We start from the raw sequence: 16,732 nt of genomic DNA on the forward strand, positions 1-16,732 counted from the left end.
AAACCATAGGTGTCCACCCAAAACTAAAATTGCATATGCAAATTGACCTTCAATATGTGGGGCGCATATCCCTCATATCCATTTCAATCCCCTCCACCATATTTCATATAATATCCAATCAATTACTGCTCCAAAGGGGTTATTTACTAAAACTGGAGCGTGTAAAATCTGGTGCAGCTCTGCCTAGAAACCAATCAGCTTTGAGATTTTATTGCCAAAGCTTAACCAAACAAGCTGGCTGCTAGAAGCTGATTGGCTACCATGCACACCTGCACCAGATTCTGAGCGCACCAGTTTTAGTAAATCTCCCCCCAAGTGTTTATTACTCATTGAGCCCATTTAAATCAGTGAGTTGCAGAAATACACATTTCTGCAAGGCACACCAATGCATGTTACATGCATTGCTGCGTTGAATTCATTTTAAATGTCACTCCAACACACTAAGGCAATGCATATGTGTTACAGCCCGTTGCAACATACAGCAGCACACCAGTGTATTTTGTGTTAAAAAGTTTGTGGCACATCAGAATTTTGGCATGTTTTGGTGCATTGGCAGCCCATCGATTTCAAAGGCTGTCCTAATGCAAAGCATGTTAATGCCATCATAGTGCATGGTAACGCATGTGCATTTGCATGTATATGGGCCCAGACTCTCCCAAGGGTCAGAGACTCTGGGTATTAAAACAAGGAGGTCAACATAACAGCCAGGTAACTAGCATGTTCATAAAACAATGCCAGTCCACATCTTTTTTTTCATTAAAGTTGTACTTCTAGTGAGGAAAAAAAGTAGCTCCATCCTGAGTGACAGCGTTCTGTCTGTTTTGCCTGTAATTCATTTTGAATAATTATCTGAGGTCCCAAGTTGAAAATAGCTCATGGAGAGAACTGCTTAAGATTTGTTATTCTCTACCATGCAAGAAAGCTTTATAATTGAATACTAAGCCCTTAAATCCAAGCAGGAACTGCCCCCCGAAATATAAAATCCCTCTTACATACTTAACCATCTGGTTTCAATGTGTTATATGTGGATGAGAAAATAATTTCCAAAAACTCGGGCAATTACTTAATTGGTAATTCTTCAGATAGTTTGCAGATTTGAAAAAACAAATAAGCGAAAAGTAAAAGGGGAAAACAACAGGAAATGGCATGGCATGGATGCTTGACTATGGTTTTCTGCCATAGCCTTCTAGGACTGCTTGCTGGATTGGCTTAAAATTGTCATTATGCTCTGCATTTGTATTGCTAGATAGAGGAGTAAAAACACGGGGGGGGGGGGGTTATTTTCTAAAGGAATAGAGCATGTTCACTTGGTAAAATGCATGTTCACTTTGCAAAGTCAGTATTCCCTAAGCTTAGTAAATTACCAACTTCAGCTCCTGAAGGTTTACCCTCCTTCATGACCAGGCCATTTTTTGCAATACGGCACTGCGCTACTTTAATTGACAATTGCGCAGTCCTGCAACACTGTACCCAAATAAAATGTATGTACTTTTTTTCCCATAAATAGAGCTTTCCTTTGGTGGTATTTGATCACCACTGTGGTTTTTATTTTTTGTGCTATAAACAAAAAAAGAACGACAATTTTGAAAAAAACTATATTTTTTACTTTTTGCTATAAAACACATCCAATAAAAAAATTTAAAAAATCTAATTTCTTCATCAATTTAGGCCAATATGTATTCTGCTACATATTTTTGGTAAAAAAAAAGTGTATATTGATTGGTTTGCACAAAAGTTATAGTGTCTACAAACTATGGGGTAGATTTATGGAATTTATATTTATTTTATTTTTTTGTAACTAGTAATGGTGGCGATCAGCGATTTTTAGCGGGACAGCGACATTGCGGTGGACAAATCACTGCACTAATGACACTGGCAGGGAAGGGGTTAACATCAGAGGCGATTTCTAACTGTTGGAGGCGTGCTTGTACTGTGGGAAATACTGGGAAGTGCTTAGCAGAAACATAAGACCTCAGTCTTCCCTTCTCTAAGGAACAGCGATCTGCCTTGTTTAAACAGGCAGACTGCCATTCCGCTAATCTCTGGAACGATCAGCGGGTCCTGGCGGACGGCGGGTCCCAGCGGACATCGGGTCCACCGGACCCTCTGATTGGCTCCTGCTGTGTCCAAACACAGCGGGAGCGGGTTGCCTGCGGCATGCACGTGTGCCCCAGACCTGGAAGTGTCAGATCACATACTAGGTACATGGTGACAAACTTTTACCGTTAAATATCTCCATAGGCGCTGCTCATGTATGTGTTCCCTTCTGCACGCGAGCTCGGCGGGATGGGGCGCGTTTACATTTTTTTTTTTTTTTTTTTAATTATTATTATTATTTATTTTACCATTTATTTATTATTTTTACACTGTTCTTTTCAAAAAAATTGCATGACAGGACCTCTTGAATATGCGATCTGGGGTCAAAAAGACCTCAGATCTCATATTTACACTAAAATGCAATAAAAAAAAAATCTTGTTTAAAAAAAATAAAAACAAATATGTTGCTTTAAGAGCTATGGGAGGAAATGACGTTTTGACAATGATTCCGCCCTGCAATGGTATGGAGACGGGTGGGGGTCATCTTCCCCTCACTCAGCTGCTGCGGGCGGCTCCGGTAAGTGGCGGAGGGCACCGGAGCGTGGCGGGAGGGAGAGGGGGGGATAAAAGAGACGGGGGGAGATAAAAGTTATCTCGCAGCGAATTCGCAACAGAGACTACTTTTATCTGAAAGCGGACCGCCCGCTGAAGAAGAGGATACCGGGGTTATGGTAGCTAGCTGCTGCCATAACAACCATATCCCTCTTCAAAGTACCGTCGTATAATGACAGCGGGCGGTCCGTAAGTGGTTAAGAGGTTAAATGAAGTTGTGCTCATCCAATCATTTGCAAGCTAAATAATGCTTTGTAAATTTTCTTTTAAAAAATGTATAAATTATAAACTTTGCTAAGCAGTCTCTGCTTCTTTAGTAAATCAACACCATTGCATAAAGCATCTTCTGTATTGACTGGGCAGATTTTTTTTTACTATTTACAGGGACTTTATGGGGTTCATTTACCAAAACTGGAGAGTGCAAAATCTGGTGCAACTCTGCATAGAAACTACACAAACTACACAAACAAACTATACAAATTAGCTTCCAGGTTTTTTTGTCAAAGCTAAAATGAACAAGCTGAAGTTAGAAGCCGATTGACTATCATGCACAGCTGCACCAGATTTTGTACTCTCCAGTTTTAGTAAATCAACCCTTATGTCTCTCATGTCTGGTGATCAAAAATATCCTAACACACAATTCGGGAATTCAAGCGGTCATGATTCTCAAATAATAGCATGTAACAGAGAAATTACAGACGTATGCTGCAGAGCGTGGCACCGCATCTCAAATAATAGCGTTTGATCTGCAAACTGATTGGCTTACCACAAAAGGCCTGAAGTAAGAACTGCCTTTATTTCTTCATAGTAACTAATCACTGGTAGATAACAGTTTGAGAAATCTATGGAATGCTGTCATATGTACAGTTTTATCTAGTCCTATAGTCTCATTCACCCTGGCAGTGGCATGCATGCATTTGTATGATATTTCTAAATGCATATAAATGCTTGTAATGATTTCACACTGTGTATTTACTTGCATTTTATGTGCATTCAGTTTAGCTGCCAATAGAAATGTGTGTGTACAGGGGCAGATCATATACTCTGAATGCCTCTCAACACATAAGTGTGTGTAAAGGCAATTACATTTAAACACATGAGAACTTGATCTGGGAGTGATATAGTTTATTGACCTATGAGGCCACATGGCCATAGTTAGACAATGTCAATAACCAATCATGGCCATGTGGCCATATTAAGTCAATGATGTCAGCAGCATCTTTGTTCCTTTTTCACATGAAACTGCGAGGTGGGGAATTCCCCAGCCACAACTGATTGGGCCAGTGCCCTCCTAGCATGTGACCGCTTCATGCCAGTTCAACCTGAACCTTAGCTCATTACTACAAAGAAGGCTAGTGTGAGCGAAGCCTAAGGATTTTTATTGCAATATGTGAGCGTTGATCATTGCGATTGGTTATATTGGATACTTTGAGAGTCAATCATAAAAGACATTACATTTCTTATATGAGAACTCTAGATGAGCTTAAAACCTTTTTAGTATTCGATAGTTAATCAGTCTTCAGTTATCCAGCATCTATGAACACTGAATATGTACTCACTTGATGTATCTTCTCATAAAGTAATGGCTGGGAAGAGCTTACATAAAGCGGGAATATATAATACAAGGCGCACGATGATCCAAACACAAGGGAATTGAATAAGACGTTGAATCTCTCTTTGCTTCAAATATAAAATCAGAGTTTCCTTTCTTTTTTACTTGTCCTGCATGTGATTTAATGTTTTTAGGCTTACTGGATAAAAAAAAGCTAATATTACACTGCAATATAATATACTGACTTACACATGCAACGTGGAAATCTTGACTATCAGGATTAATGTGAACATTTCCTTTGCTAATGCTGCTAATGCAGAAAACTTAAAGTTTATATATAGGCAAAACTTTTTTTTTTTTGGGTAGAGTGTGGGGGGGTTAGAACCCATGTCAAGCTTTTATTGCTGTCTGTGTTTTAATTAGGGCGATTCACCCTTCTATTTGTATTAGTGACCATTGTCATTGAAAAAGTGAGGGGAAACCCAAAATTTCAGAGCTATCCCCGGAATAAGAGGTAAGAGGAAATCTTCCAATGGGGACATTCTGAAAGACTTCTTCTAACATTCTACTGGTAAAAGCAGATAATGCAATGTTCAAAATCAGTGTAAGTCCTTTGCAGGCTTGTAATAAAATCCACAATGGGTGCTCTGGTTCTGATGCTTTCTCCCACACCAGTTCATAGACAGTGAACATACACTGGAAGGGGTTTTAATCCTTCCCTACTCTTTCCAAAACCAAAAAAAGCTTGGCCTATACATACACTTTAATTCCCCCCCCCCCCCTCCTTAGCAGAAATTAATTAGCTTTCATCCACTCCCCTATCACACGATTTAGCTGTCAGTAGCCCCGTGTGAGCTCCAACAATTGGTCTGGAGCATTCACTGCTCTTTCCCAGTGACCCAGCTGAATTACTGAGTAGGGGGGGGTTATATAAGACCCTGTTACTTTGCCATGCTTATATAATATATTTATTGTCAATAAATACTGGTGACTCGCAGAGGAGAATGAACTACAGCCAATGTAATTCCTTAGTGGTCTCTTAAGTGATCTGGCTGGTTGCTTTGAGTTTGCACTGCTACTAACTGCATAGCTCCCAACTGTCCCTGATTTCGAGGGACTGTCCCTGATTTGGCTCAATGTCCCTGTCCCTCATTCCTCCTCATTTGTCCCTCATTTTGGTCTGATCTATATAGATGTATGTAAAATGCACTTTTTATCTATCAAAAAGTGTTTTCCAGAGCTAAACCTCTCATCCAATTTCTAAATTGCTGCATTTGTAAATTCCAAAAGCCAATATAAAGGATTAGTAATGGTAAAAAAGCACTTGTGGGTTTAACCAATCTTGTTTTTTTTTTTTGTACAATTCTCCTTTAAGGGGGCATGGCAGGGTGTGTGTCCTATGCCTGCATACTTTTGCTGATAGGTGTCCCTCATTCCCATCTCAAAAAGTTGGGAGGTATGCTAAGTGTTTATGTAAAATGGCAATTTGTGCAATGCAATAACCCCTTTATAGATAGCTTTAAATTATGTTTATGTGATCCTGACCTTAGTAAACTAAAATCTTATTGGAACCTCTGCAAAGGAAAGAGTAGGAAGGAACAGTCTGAACCTGCATCCTGCATGTGTGTTCCAAGCCACTGGAGTCATTTACTATAGGCTTGTAAAGCGCTGCGCAAACTGTTGGCGCTATGTAAATCCTGTATAATAATAATAGGGACAGAAAATGTTTGCTTTACAATGAACATTGACTTAGCTTAGTGAAGGTTAAACTTTAATCACATGGAATATCCAATCATGTGCAAATAAATTAAAAAAAAAAGATTTTCTCTTGATTGGTGATTGAAGCAAACAATGCAATGATGACATTACCTACTTTTTTAGATGCCTTCCACATAATGAGAGAGACCACCTGCCATATGCAACTTTTACAAATAAGTCATGAATCACAGCTCCCATTTCTCTGCCCTCACAGGTTTGTTTTGAAGCAATATTACAATATAGCAGCTACCGATGATACTATTACAAAATAGGATATCGTAGCACATTTGTGCATTGGCTATTAAGTAATAAACGGAAAGCATTAGTATTCATGACAGGTTCTCTTTAAATGAATATATCTTTGGCTTGACACTGAGGAAGTTCTATGAAAGGAAATGATCGGAGTGTGTTCAGTACTGTGCCGCTGTTTACTATTCACCACTGTTCCATCAGAAGGCTCATTTGTAACAGCCCATGGGTACTGTATATGAGTGACATGAAGTACACGCTTGCCCCGGAAACTTTGTTTCATTCAGCAGTTATAATTATACCACTCTATTGTGTTTGGCACGCCGTTCAGCAATGGCAGCAGAAGCTTTTTAAAAATGGCTAAGAACACGGGGAGAGAGAGGAGACCGAGGACAGTCTAGCAGCAAAAGGTTGATAACAGTGGCCTGGTCCAGAATAGGCCATGGGAGCCGTCTTATCTCCCTTTGGCAGGAGGTGTTCCGAGTTTCCTGTGCGAAATCAGGAGCGTACGCTGCTTTCCTCTTCTTGTTTGGCTTCCTCCCCTATACAAGACTGTTCCCAGCACTGCTGTTATCTTTGCATCTTCAAACATGGCACAATTTACTTCCTTAAAAGCTTTATGTATTCTTAAGGGTCCCAGCTATACCCCCCATCTCCTGCAAGTCAGCATTAACCCCTTCGAGCCTTGCAAAATTATTCACCCCCCTTGGATTTTTACCTATTTTGTTACATTGCAGCCTTTAGTTCAATGTTTTTTTTAATCAGAATTATATGTGATGGATCAGAACACAATAGACTAAGTTGGTAAAGTAAAATTTGAAAAATATATACATAAAACTATTTTTCAGAAATAAAAAACAGATAATTGGCATGTGCGTATGTATTCACCCCCTTTGTTATGAAGCCCATAAAAAGCTCTGGTGCAACCAATTACCTTCAGAAGTCACATAATTAGTGAAATGATGTCCACTTGTGTGCAATCTAAGTGTCACATGATCTGTCATTACATATACACACACCTTTTTGAAAGGCCCCAGAGGCTGCAACACCTAAGCAAGAGGCACCACTGACCAAACACTGCCATGAAGACCAAGGAACTCTCCAAACAAGTAAGGGACAATGTTGTTGAGAAGTACAAGTCAGGGTTAGGTTATAAAAAAATATCGAAATCTTTGATGATCCCTAGGAGAACTATCAAATCTATCAGAACCAAATGGAAAGAATATGGCAAAACCGCAAACCTGCCAAGAGATGGCCGCACACCAAAACTCATGGACCGGGCAAGGAGAGCATTAATCAGAGAGGCAGCACAGAGACCTAAGGTAACCCTGGAGGAGCTGCAGAGTTCCACAGCAGAGACTGGAGTATCTGTACACAGGACGACAATAAGCCATTACTTTCAGCAAAAAAAAAAAAAAAAAAAGGCACGTTTTGAGTTTGCGAAAAGGCATGTGGGAGACTCCCAAATTGTATGGAGGAAGGTGCTCTGGTCTGATGAGACTAAAATTGAACTTTTTGGTCATCAAAGAAAATGCTATGTCTGGCGCAAACCCAACACATCACATCACCCAAAGAACACCATCCCCACAGTGAAACATGGTGGAGGCAGCATCATGCTGTGGGGATGTTTTTCAGCAGTCGGGACTGGGAAACTGGTCAGAGTTGAGGGAAAGATGGATGGTGCTAAATACAGGGATATACTTGAGCAAAACCTGTACCACTCTGTGTGTGATTTGAGGATAGGACGGAGGTTTACCTTCCAGCAGGACAATGACCCCAAACACACTGCTAAAGAAACACTTGAGTGGTTTAAGGGGAAACATGTAAATGTGTTGGAATGGCCTAGTCAAAGCCCAGACCTCAATCCAATAGAAAATCTGTGGTCAGACTTAAAGATTGCTGTTCAGAAACGCAAACCATCCAACTTGAAGGAGCTGGAGCAGTTTTGCAAGGAGGAATGGGCAAAAATCCCAGTGGTAAGATGTGGCAAGCTCATAGAGACTTATCCAAAGCGACTTGGAGCTGTGATAGCCGCAAAAGGTGGCTCTACAAAGTATTGACTTTAGGGGGGTGAATAGTAATGCACATTGACTTTTTCTGTTATTTTGTTCTATTTGTTGTTTGCTTCACAATAAAAAAACATCTTCAAAGTTGTGGGCATGTTCTGTAAATTAAATGATGCAAATCCTCAAACAATCCATGTTAATTCCAGGTTGTGAGGCAACAAAACATGAAAAATGCCAAGGGGGTGAATACTTTTGCAAGGCACTGTATATACAGTAGATCAGGCATTCTGACATCACTGAAGTCAGTGGGTCAGGGGGTCGGGGAGTCAGGGGGTCAATAATTGCAGTCCATATATTTCTCTGATGAGAGGTGTCAGAAACCCAGGAAAATAGGATAAGCAAAATCAAATTTGTGTAGAGATGTAGCTACAGAGTATTTTGTATCCCATAGGCTACTGTCTTTTGAGCCTTTCATCAAACCTTAAAAACATCGCTTTGACTGCCCCATCAACTCTGCTTTCACTGAATGTACCAGGAGGCTTCAGATGATCCCCAGGCATACATTTTTTAATCAGTAGCCCAACCATTTGCAGCAGCCACATGCTGAAAGCTTCAGATTAGGCAGAAACACTTTAATAGAGGGGGAAAGGGTCATTTACCCCAAACCCACCATGCCAGTGTCCCATCAATAGATGCTCAAGCAACTGAGCTGGATCAATAAGCCTTGAAAAGACACCAGAGCTTAAAGAAGCCAGGAAACTCATTGCTTTAAAGATGTTTCTACTTTGAAGTTAAAGGTCAGTTTGTGTTTGCTGTGGCCAAATCAAATACCCAATTTAAACAGACTAGTCAGAGGACTTTGTTTTTGTCCATGCTGGCTCTTATTTCCTCCTTAAATTCTGGAATATGGAAAACTAGATTTTTAGGCTGACATCATGCTGCACCTCGTTTTCTCATTGTTCATGGAATTTTGGAATCTCTGTTTCTGGGGTCGAAGGTGATTCAGATCACCCTCAGCAAATAAATAAGAACCAGTTTTTATGCAGCCAGTGATGTATAGTGTGAAGTATACCGTGAAGTGAAATCAGTTAAATAAGTACGCATATTGAGATATTCTGGAAAGGAGATATAATAGAAGGGGCATTCAAGATGTTCTTGGTCACAAATGGTTAACAATGGAATTCCTGGTGGAAGCGTGGAATTGCTTTAAGATCTTTGAAAACATAATTGCAGGGGTTCTCAGCTTCCTGCTACTGTGCGCTGCCAGATTTATGGCTTTCTTCCTCCCCCTCACCTCCTTTTTGGTTTATAATATTAAAATAGAAATGATGACTTCTGTTAAAGTCTATTCCTCCTTATTCATAGCAAACAGAAAGAAAAACACCAAAGTATGGTCAAGGACAGACTGCAGGAAAGTTAAGAATAAATAATCCCAAAATGTGTTACTCCCCCCTGCTCCTTCAAAGTGCTCTTAACCCAGAAAGAACTTTCCGGAGGGATACAATCCACGAACTTAGACTGCTCGGTGCAATAAGCCAGGGTGCAGTGCAAGAAGGATCTGCAGTAACTAGTGTAGTGATTTTAATCGGGATGTGAAGTAGTTTTATGCATATTTTTTCTTTAATATGGTTAGGAGTAAAAAAAACAAATGTTTTACAAATATTTTGTTCTTTTTAGCCCTTTTTCACATTGATGCTACTGTAAGTTATATTTCCTAGGTTGAGATGTTACCTCCATACTGCCTGTTGAAAAATATCATATTCTTTGTCCAGCTCAGTAGCTTAAGCTGCAAGAACTGAATTAATCTTTCCTTTTTCTAGATAATCCATAATGCATTATGGGTTTTGTGCATTTTTAGTGTATCAGTGCCATGGAAAATCTATAATCTTGAACTTGAAACACACTTATGTGGTGAAAGCATGCTATAAATTGTATATAGACCCTAACAATAAATGTCATTTATTTGTTCCCTTGGGGTCTGTTAAAAATACCAATGGAAGTGTTTAGTTATATTTGTTTAATATGCGCAAAAAAAATATCTGTTGATCCTGCCAGAAATGAGTAAGCTTGTAACTTCCTGTATTGAGCTGATGACACAGCACTTCTACTGCACTGTAATCCCAAGAAGTCTTATGCAGCGTACACACGGGCGGACTTTTCGACCGGACTGGTCCGACGGTCTATCCGACGGACTTTCAGTGGACTTCCGATGGACTTTCCCAACGAACGGACTTGCCTACACACGATCACACCAAAGTCCGACGGATTTGTGATGACGTACGACCGGACTAAAACAAGGAAGTTGATAGCCAGTAGCCAATAGCTGGCCTAGCGTTGGTTTTTGTCCATCGGACTCGAGTCCGTCGGAAAGATTTGAAACATGTTCCAAATCTAAAGTCCGTCAGATTTTCGACCGAAAAAGTCCGCTGCAGGTCCGATGAAGCCCACACATGGTCAAATTGTCCGCCGGACTCGGTTCGTCGAGCCAGTCCAGTCGAAAAGTCCGCTCGTGTGTATGCGGCATTACTCGCCTGACCCAGATCACCATTTTGAACTACAGAATACCTTCACAATTATGTTATGGTCATGAGCAAAGCTAGAGGTGTTCTGTAGTCCTTTCCGTCCTAGGGTGACAATGATGCTCCTCAGTAAAGTGAGTGACTATTGTCAATCTAGGACACTGAAAATATTACTGGAAAAATTACCAGGTGAAAATAAGTAAAACAATCCAGGGAAAAAAGGAAAACTAATGAGGCCACCACATCTATAGACTAGTAACTAAAACTGCAATTTATTATATTGTTATTCTTAGGTTTAGGTACACATTACTGCACGCACATGAAAAAACTGTGAAAGAACTTTAGGGGTTCATACGTCTCTGTATGTTCAAATGACCTCTTGACCGGACTTCCACATTTTTATTCAACTTACTCCTGCAGGATGACGTGGTTGATTATTTATGACCTCATAGACTTGTCATGAGCACACCAGCAGTGGTTTAAGAACTGTTGGACACAGCAATGGCAGTTTGAGTTGGTTCCAGTGCCCCCATTGTTGCTCCAATGTGGGCCCATCATACAGTAGAGGGCACCAGGTGCATATGGAAGATACAGGCATCACAGCCATGCATTCTCTTTCAGTGTTACTCATAAAATGATTAAAGAGTTGGTAATGGGATCAATATACTAAAGGAATGGAAAACATTCACTTATCAAAGTATATGCTTTTTTAGTCAGTGGATAAGGTAAAATCGTGTTTACTGCAATCACCCAGTTATGTGCAAGTTGAAATCCTGTTTTCAATTTGTTTAATTCTTCAATGATTTGGGTATTCCTAGTGACAACAGCTTAGCAGCACAGTGGCTAAGCAATTAGTACTTCCAATATGCAGCACTAGGGTTGTCAGTCTGAATCCCAATTATGGCACTACCTGCTTGGAGTTTGGAAGTTCTCTCTGTGCCTGCACACTCTACAGACATGCTAGTAGGTTATTGGCCCTAGTATGTGTATGAATGTGAGTTAAGAACCCTAGAATGTAAGCTCCTTGAAGGCAGGGACTGGTGTGAATGTACTATATATAATATAAAGTGCTCTGTAAATTGTCAGCGCTATATAAATACTTGTAATACATAAACTAAAGGACATTCTATTTACTTTTATAACGTCAACTCCCATTGAGTCCTTCTGTAAACATTTTTTTTAATCTCTAAATTTTATGAATAAACACAATAATGTACAAATAATCAGGTAGATGACAAAAAAAACCCTGAGCTGTAGAATGAAGTCTAATATAAAAATGCTAATTGCTGGAAGCTTGTTAGCAGTGTCCGACACTCTCTGACATGTTCTGAAATAGACCTTGTTTAGATGCTGACTAATGATTTGATGTTAGTGCTGGAAAGGACAGCCGTTCCATTCATATGTAAAACAAAACTCTGGCCCTTCATGGTCACGGTGTGTTTCCATGTGATTCCCTATGGCATCATTAGGGGAATTTCCATATAGGTTCCACCAAGTCCATTACTTTCCTGTGTATTTAGGAGCAACAGAGACCGTGGGGTTTATTTACTAAAGCTGGAGAGTGCAAAATCAGGCTTATTTCTGCATAGAAGCCAATCAGCTTCCAGGTTTTATTGCCAAACCATAATTGAACAAGCTAAGGTTAGAAGCTGATTGGCTACCATACACAGCTGCACCAGTTTCTGAGTGCACCAGTTTTAGTAAATCTACCCCAGTGTTCCTTGTCCTTTATTACATATTGCTCCCCATAAAAGACTAGGTTTTCCAATGCCAATGTATGCTATTGCTTCTAGGCTACCACCAGCCCTACTCTGAACTGTATATAATTTCTTTACACTTAATAAAGTTTACTGTTGACTATTCAGTATGGTTTGCATGTGCTTAGTGTAATCATACCTTAATTATTAAGTTGTATTATGAGCAGCAGATTTTGTTATGTATCGTGATACTTCATTGTCACCCGTCAGAATGTGTTCCTTCTGCATTTGTATTCTGGTGCTGATTGAAATCGTAATATTAGGAGACAACAGTTGGGTCTTATTCCATTCCAATTTTGGCAAATGAGGTCAAGAAGAATCTTACAGAAAACTGCAGTATGGAACCCCAGCTATAAATATTGAAGATGAGCTGACAATGCTATGTTACCATGCAATATATAAAAATATAGGAAATATCATAAAGTCCTGTTATAAATGTGAAATGTATTAGATAAGAAATTACACACTGAATAATGTATAATTCATATGCTGCTACAAAATTGTTTCAGTGTAATAAAAATATTTGTATTGTTTTCCCTTGTACAGGTGTGATCTCCAACCTGAAAATGCTGTCCCTGTAATCGTAGGGAAACATAATAGTAGTATAGACAACAAGGTTTACAGTATCACAGAACGGGTCCACACAATTCAAGGAAGAAACAAGGTAACATTTTAAATTTCAATTATTTGTAGGTCAACATGCAAAGAGAGTTCACTAAGAGGGAGGCTTCATTCCATATCTTGTTTCCAGGCAAAAACTGTCTAAACAACCAGTCTGTAAGTTATATGCTGTTAGATTAATCCATTTTAAAGAAGTACAACATGTTCACCAAAAAAATCAGATATGCATGCTGCTGAACACAACATTTCAGGAGAGCCAGGGAGGTTGTAGCTCTTGGTATATGGGAATAAATGAACTTGTTCTTTTTCATTGGCTAACCCACTTACATACAGTAAATAAGTAAGTTAGTCCTGCTGCATTGAGATCGTAGTATGTTATGCTTAAAGCATATTTCCACTTGTGCAAATGTTTGTTCCATAGTACAGGTCTCTTTGAAGCCTTGGTGCTGATTGCTACAGGCTCACACACCTGTAATGCCCTTGCAAAATGGATAACACCCCTTGTAAATCTGTAAAAATGACTTTAACATTGGGATAACTATAACTGATTAAGGCTGTAGGTATCACAACTATTGGCATAGCTACCTTTAGGTCATGAATTGTCAGTCCAAATTGTATAGGTTACTTTAGTCTCTAAAATTAAGGTTACATTTTGTTGATATCTGTTTTGGTAGTGGTGACATACTGACTTTGAATTGCAAAGGGAGTAGAGAATGTTCAGAAGTTAACAAAGAAAAACTGTGCTTTTAATATGCAATCAAATACAGGATTCTGCCTAGCCAATGACTGAAATGAACACAGGTTGCCCTTATTCATTAAGCCAAGTGAACATCTACTCAACCTCATAGTGTTAATTTGCTGAAAAGTTGGTTTTGTAGACCCCCGGATGAGAACTTGTCATCCAAAATGGAAATTCAGTGAGGAACATTTTGCATTCTGTACCCTTGCTTTTGTGACGTTAGGTCTCCTACAAAGTGACAGATCCACTTTAATTGGCCTTTAGTCTAAACTGAAGAAGGTTCTTATGCGAACACTTCAAACATTCATATCAGTTAATTTTTAACTGTAACATTCTCTGGTCTAAAGTGTTATTGATGTGGATGTTGGATGTAACTACTTTATATATAGCTGTGCGCGTTTGAATACATGACCTTTTTAGTGTTTACCATGTAAGTATCAAAAAAAACTTGTACTGTTGTAAGGTGGAGTTCAGGAAGCATGTCCTATTATGACGAATTCAATCAGTTTATGACAGCAATAGTGTTCTAGCAAGATTTCCGCTAAGCACTTTGCAAAGGCACATTGAGAAATGGAGTGCTATCATTGAGTCAAGTGTTGATACACACTAATAAAATATCAACTTCCACTATTCTTTAATGACTCACTTCCCATATCCAAAACATTTTTATTCTCACGTCGCAGATCAGGAATATTCTTCTCACTCTTCTCACCCTGGATAATTATAGCATGTGGTGAATACGTGACCAGAAGTGTATTGTCTGTAATGGGCATATGTATTTCCCTTTTTCTCTTCCACATCTGTGAAATCTATGGGGTCTGTAGGTTACAGTGTAATCATGAATGAACAAAAACTGAACATAGACTCGCTGTACTTTGTAGCTATGTGGATGACTTACAAATTAACTTCCTCTGTTGCTCCTTTTCCTTTTGCACACATAAGAACAGTCAGATAATGTTAAATGTTTGGAAACCCCATTCTGAACAATCTTTTATGCCCACGTGTAGGTGCTATGGGGTTGATTTACTAAAGGCAAATAAACTGTGTACTTTGTAAAGTGCATTTGCTCCAGAGCTTAGTAAATGAGGTAAAGCTTCACTTTGCAATGAGTACCCAATCACGTGCAAGGAAAATTAAAAAAAAAAAACCTGAATTTTTGCTTGCACATGATTGGATGATGAGAGTCAGCAGACCTTCTACTCATTTACTAAGCTCTGGAGCAACTGTACTTTCAGAGTGCAACTACACTTTGCAAAGAGCACAGTCTATTTGCCTTTAGTAAATCAACCCTCTAGGTCTGTTACCGAAGTTTATATACATTGTAGCTGATTGCTGGGACCCTTTAATGGAACTAAATGTGCCTCATGTATACAATTTACTACATAATCAGATTTATGTTGCCTATTTTCAGACTTAGTAATCCCCTGCTGCTTTTTTGCAGGATACCACTGTAAAGCTACTTTAACGCTGAGGCGCTTTACAGGCGATACAGCCGCATCTTTGCAGTACTATAGGAGCGGTGTATACACTGAGCCTAAAGTGCCCCTGCCCATTAAAAACAATAGGGCAGCATCGCTGCAGCGGCACTTTGTTGGTGGTTTTCTCCCTTTTTCGGGCACTAGCTGGGGTTAAAACGGCCCCACTAGCGGCCGAATAGCGCAGCTAAAACGATGGTAAAGCGGTGCTAAAAATAGCGCCGCTTTACCGCCGATGCCCGTCCGCCCCAGTCTGAAAGTAGCCTAAAGAACAAGCTGAGTGCACCCTTAGGTGTTGTAATGTGTTATAATGTGTGCCATTTCTATATTATCACAAGTCTCTGTCTACAATAAACAGCAAACCTTTTGAATGTTTGCAAAGTTACATGCTTGGTCCCTCCACTTTATAAGGAAGTAATGTGCTGTAATACAGTATATATTTAACTGCAAGTGTAAGGGTGAGGTAATTGTGTTCAATGAGTAATAGTGTCAGTTCTTGTAGTGGAAGCCTTTACTGCATCTAGTTCTGACTACTATGCACAATTTCTGTAGCTATGGCCATCATCGGCATCCTTCATGCGTACATGTGGCAACTGCCAGATTTCCATCAATGTGGCCAGAAATCACAACTCAGGGGGGTGTAATACAATTATATTATTCATTTAAAACAAACCTGTCTTTTCTTTAAAAATTATAACATTGCTAACAAATAGCTGACAGCATACACTGTTGCACAGACTCTCTGCCCCCCTCCCTTTCAGCTTCCAAGGCACTGTCAATAATTATTGAGTAATCATAATGGTAATGATGAGGAACTTCCGCAAAAAAAATAGGCAATTCAACTGCTTTTGGACTTTCTAAAGCCTCCAGCTAATCTCTACGAGACACTAAAGTCCTTATGTGTAAGCAGGAGCTGCCGTCAAAGCTTTCTGCTTCAGTGGTCTCTGTAAAATCAGGGGGGTTGATTTGCTAAAACTGGAGAGTGCAAAATTTGGTGCAGCTCTGCATAGAAACCAATCAGCTTCCAATTTTGTCAATTTTGTCAAAGCTTAAAGTGGAAGTCCATGCGAAAGCTAAAATCCCTGCATCTATAGCCACCAGCATTCTAAAACTAACCTATCTAGCCCTGTAAAGAAGAAATCGGAATACATACCTTTTCTGCAGGCGATCCGACCCGATCTCACGCTGAGCTGTCAGCCACGGCTTTACTGTTTGGGCAGGAGCAGAGGACACGTCCAACAACGGAAGCCCCATAGTAATTCTATGGGTGACGTCTCTCCCCATTCATTTCACAGCTGTTGTCGGCTGAATCCTCTGTAGAGCTTCCATCGCTGGAGATCGGGTCGGATCAGCTTCAGAAAAGGTATGTATACTGATTTTTTCTTTACGGGCTGATTAGATTAGTGT

General features: G+C 39.7%; 1 protein-coding gene across 1 annotated transcript in view; it reads left to right on the forward strand.

Annotated features, from left to right (window-relative positions):
• The window catches only part of FLT1 (fms related receptor tyrosine kinase 1), a 93,815-nt gene that overhangs the window by 59,805 nt on the left and 17,278 nt on the right, over positions 1 to 16,732 (forward strand). The window contains exon 11 of the mRNA XM_073613377.1: positions 13,037 to 13,154. Coding sequence (XP_073469478.1) covers positions 13,037 to 13,154 — 118 coding nt within the window. The remainder of the gene's footprint in view (positions 1 to 13,036; positions 13,155 to 16,732) is intronic.

The sequence above is a fragment of the Aquarana catesbeiana genome, linkage group LG02 (assembly GCF_042186555.1).
Source record: "Aquarana catesbeiana isolate 2022-GZ linkage group LG02, ASM4218655v1, whole genome shotgun sequence".
NCBI classification, from domain to species: Eukaryota; Metazoa; Chordata; class Amphibia; order Anura; family Ranidae; genus Aquarana; species Aquarana catesbeiana.